The 4,579-nt window shown below is 40.8% G+C and overlaps 1 protein-coding gene across 1 annotated transcript in view; it reads right to left on the reverse strand.

Moving 5' to 3' along the window:
* LOC139739594 (uncharacterized) overlaps nucleotides 1–1,646 on the reverse strand; it is a 27,839-nt gene extending 26,193 nt beyond the window's left edge. Inside the window, exon 1 of the mRNA XM_071650198.1 lies at nucleotides 1,589–1,646. Within this exon, the coding sequence (XP_071506299.1) occupies nucleotides 1,589–1,646 (58 nt within the window). The remainder of the gene's footprint in view (nucleotides 1–1,588) is intronic.
* Nucleotides 1,647–4,579: the final 2,933 nt, after the last annotated feature.

Here is a 4,579-nt window from a genome sequence, read left to right on the forward strand (position 1 = left end):
TCTTATACTCCAAAGCCACTGCAATCTCCAGCCACCAGCACTGAAACACTCCCCACCCTCCACAAATCAACAGATCTGAAAACTATCTTCCCTGGCCCCAAAATAGTTTCAAACAAGACAAGGGCCATGCACTTCTACGCGGCCCCCTTGTCCCTGACAGAAGCGACTCCCTCCCCGCGATCCCATTCCACCAGGGAATCCTGGCTCCTTAAATATGATCCTCGACCCGATTCACAATGTACAAAATTAAGTTCACCAGCCCTGCGAAACATTAACGATTTCCCACAACCTCTCACATCAACTGCAAATCTCAGTGGGTAATTTTCCCTATAACCTGCAAGAAGTGTAAGAAACACAACACAACAACAAAACAAACAGTTCATAGGCAAGACAGAAAACACACTCTAAACACGATTCTTGAATACCAGACCAGAATACACAATTACAATACTCCAAGTGGAAAACACTCCCGGACACGATACACTTCAACCTCCCAGACGACACAAACAATGGTCTCTCAATCGCCGGGATCGAATCCATTCACAATAAGTAGAGCACGTAACCAACCCTAAGTGGGAATCCTTCTGGATTAATAGAGTCGGAACACTCCATCCAAGAAGCATCCAGCCCCCCGTCCCCACCCCCCCGTCCCCGACCCACAAGTGTGTGTGCCAGCAACCCTTCGCTGCTCAATGAGCCCCACAAATCATAATTTTCACACACCCGCTGACATATCACACTACACTCACAAACATCATCGGGAAATGCCGAGACCCCAAATCGTATATATACATATACCTTTCAATTCGTTTTTGGTTCACCTACCCTAATATGAATTTATAATTATCCGTGATTTTGATCCGACACAGGTGTATGATAATTATCTCTACAATCCTGTGAATGAATCTGATATGACTTGAACCATAACGATGCTGTTCGGATCTCTTGGTTTATTCTTTTTTACAAGCATAAGTTTGATAAATTTATATATCAACTTTTCAACATAATTCTGTTACATATTATGTGTATAATTCTTATGACTAATTGCACTTATGCTTCTGCATATGCATACATGATGCTTGTTATAGGTAAGAGAGAGATTGTATTCGCCATTATGTCTATCACACAGAGCAAAGGTCAAGCTGGAGGAAAAAAATTTTAAATCGGGGTAGAGCATCGTTGAACAATTGAATGCTAAATTTGCCCTTTTTGCTAGTGAAGAAGATACTCCACTCCAAGTGTATTAATTTACATAGAGTGGATGTCATTGTTTGACATGATGTAAAAAAAAGAGCAAGTAAGCGTTCAAAATCATCGACGGATTATTTTCATGTGTGAATGTTTGGTTTGTTGCTTGCTGTGGAACAAATTAATATATTACTAGTATCCTCGGTAGCACCAAGTGACACAAAATAACAACATACATATATAAGTACACGGTAGATGAAAATTAAGCAACGCATTAGTCAGTCTGTTCCAAAGATATCATTAAATATCAATATATATGTTATTATTGAACGCTCATACTTCTGTTCGACTCTTTAAGAGTTGAGGGAAAAAAAAACACCCGAGCAGACATGCGACTTACCTGATAGGATGATAAATACAGGCGCCAAAAGGCCATTAGTGGAGATGACACCGATCATGGCAGTAAAAAAAACCGCCAGGACTTCTAGAGGACTCGTGAGGCGCTTTCGCGTGATGCTAGAGCGCCTGCGACGTCGAGAAGAACTTGAGCGATATGACCACGATGAGTTGCGCTCTCCGCCAGTGACCGGCGCGGTAGATGAAGTACAGAATCTTGAAGCAACAGGTGAAGTGTCTCCCGGCAAAGCTCGTGAATGAAATCTTCTTTCTCATCGAGCGACGCCCGAGTCGATCGCCCATGTACTCTCTCTGGCCAGTCCCGCCACAAGACGGACGAAGAATTCTCACTCAGCAGAGCTCAAGTTAAACCGTTACCACGAGGAAGGGTAAGTATCTATCAACCGTGGACGGTAGGAGTGTCATCTGTATGGTGGCTTAGAGATTTGTCCACTTTGTTTTCTTTTCTTTTCGTCCTCCCCCTCCCTCTCTCTCGCTCTTTCTCTCGTCCTCTTATTATGGATGCTTACGACATCACTTAGTCCTGCTGGCCCAGCCCTTCTTGTACCGTGAGCTCTTTTGCCTCTGGGACCCTCACTCGCGCCCTCACAACAGTCAAGACTCCTTCCCCTCTCAATGGATTTGACCGACATTCGGCATGAGTAATTACCCGTGAGCCAACCAAGACGAGATTCTCCTTTTATCGTAGTTTACTCAACTGCGTGGGCACGAGGCAAATGGGGAAAAAAATTCATATGCGCACAAGCAACCAATACCGAGTCAAGCTCGACCACGGTTGTCGTCTTTCTTCCGACATTTTTAAACACACATACAAACACACACACAGACACGCATATGAACCCTCTCACGTAACCACACGCTCGCACGCACGCACGCACAAATAATTAGCTCAATATTGAAAAAAAAACCCTCACTGGTTGACCCTTGCAGAAATCAAAACATGGTCCGCGTTCTAATTGCTTTTCGCATCCCATTGATTAGGAGAGCGTTGAAATACATCGAAAAGAAAGAAAGAAAGAAAGAAAAATTCATTAATCCCATGTTGCCTGAGACATTATTTCCCAGCTCCTTTGATCAGACACAATGGAGTAGCGCTTTTTATTCCATTTCGTTTTCACTCTCTTGTCGCCTCGTAGCTCGTTATGATGACGCCACACGGGAATGAGAGTTACGTGTTTTCAATGACAGCCAGTTATATCTTCCTCCACCCAGAGGGCTGATAGCTATGGTGGTATGGTTCCGACGGGAACGTCCGATGGTTCTTGCGTGCGCACACACGCACGAAAGAATGCAAAGCAAGCAAACAAACAAGTAAAACTACTAGATATATTCTGGCATGTTTCAATTAAAAACAAAAAACGAAAACAATGAAAACAAAACGCAATGTACTTCCGTCTTCATGTTGGGCTTTCTTTTCCTTTCTTCTGCTCTATCGTTCTTCCTTTCCAACTTCCTCCAGCCAATTGAATCACTCCCCTTTCTAACTTTCCATCAATATATTTCTCTACTAACACTTCCTACAATGTCAGCTATCACAACTTGTACTATCATTCTATCCATCTTCAATCCTATTACTAACTCCATACTATTCTGATGTTAACACTGCCTCACTTCTCTCCATCTATTACACGCATTACGTTTACTTCCGCTATACTTGTGCGAAAAATTTTACGGCTTCTCCTTTAATTTTCTTTTTACCTACCTCCATTAAGGTTTGTTTTTAGTCCGTTCCATTATCCGAAATGTTCATCCCTGCTAACTAACTAAAAAAAAGAAATTTGAGCAAGGTTACTTTTAGAATTGCCATCTTTGAAATCATTGTTAAATGGCAATTTAATGTTGGTGAATATGGAAAATACATTTTCCAGTTTGTATTCTCGGCTTGGTCGTTACACCTTGGCAACATAATCTATTACGAATCCTCGGATTATACAAGCTGTGGTGTATGCTAACAATCTTGAGTACAGGAGGAAAGGCAACGTACTCCATGGCCGTAAAAAGATACTATCTGGACTAGGAGAGTATATATACATATATTATATATATATATATATAATATATATATATATATATTATATATATATATATATGTGTGTGTGTGTGTGTGTGTGTGATAAAAACCTTAAATGCTATATTATATATATATTTATATATATATATATATATATATATATATATAGATATATATAATCAATGTGTCATCAATGACCGGACGGTAACTCTTCTCCCTACTTCTTCACTGAACTTTATATTATCCTCAGTTGGTGACATACTTTATCAATTGCCGGATTTGACTTTGCATTTTGTAAAGATATAAGCTAATGAATACGTAAATGACACATGGAATAAACTGCCTGCATAAGACAAGAAATTAGCATAAGAAGACTGAGTGTTAACCGGGGAAGTAATTTCAAGCATTAAGTTAGTGCTCACTAAAATGTTATAAAACATTAATTTTTCCTGTGGGGTTTTGTACGCACTGTTTAAACTGATCAATTATTGTTCCTCCACCATTTCAGGTGACCAGAAAATGTGCACATTATATATATTTTATTAAACAAATAACATAATTCAAGAATTCAAGAAAGAAGCTGGCAAGCCAGAACCGATGGGAGTTTCAGGCGAGACACTTCACAAGTATGTCCTTCCAAACATATTCCCCAACGTCATTGAATTCAGTCGCGTGCAGGCAGAAAATAGCTCAAACCTGCATGTCCGCGAGCAGTGCCGGTCCATGTCTGCGGGTCATTCAGCGAGATATGATCGCAATACGTCTTCGAGGCCTACGGAAGGGACACGCCATTTTCCGTTCGTGGAAAGCTTCTTGTTGTGTGGACAATGTCTTGAGGCTAATGGGAAGGACTTCAGCTGGATGTAGAAGTATAAAGTTGGGTGTCTATAAATGCTAGGGTGATGATTATGTCCGTCCCCCATGTGAAAAATAAAACAAAACAAACAAACAAACAGTGCAAAA

The sequence above is a fragment of the Diadema antillarum genome, unplaced genomic scaffold (genome assembly GCF_040938485.1).
Source record: "Diadema antillarum isolate AM-2024a unplaced genomic scaffold, OU_Dant_1.0 seq00000807_RagTag, whole genome shotgun sequence".
Taxonomy (NCBI): Eukaryota; Metazoa; Echinodermata; class Echinoidea; order Diadematoida; family Diadematidae; genus Diadema; species Diadema antillarum.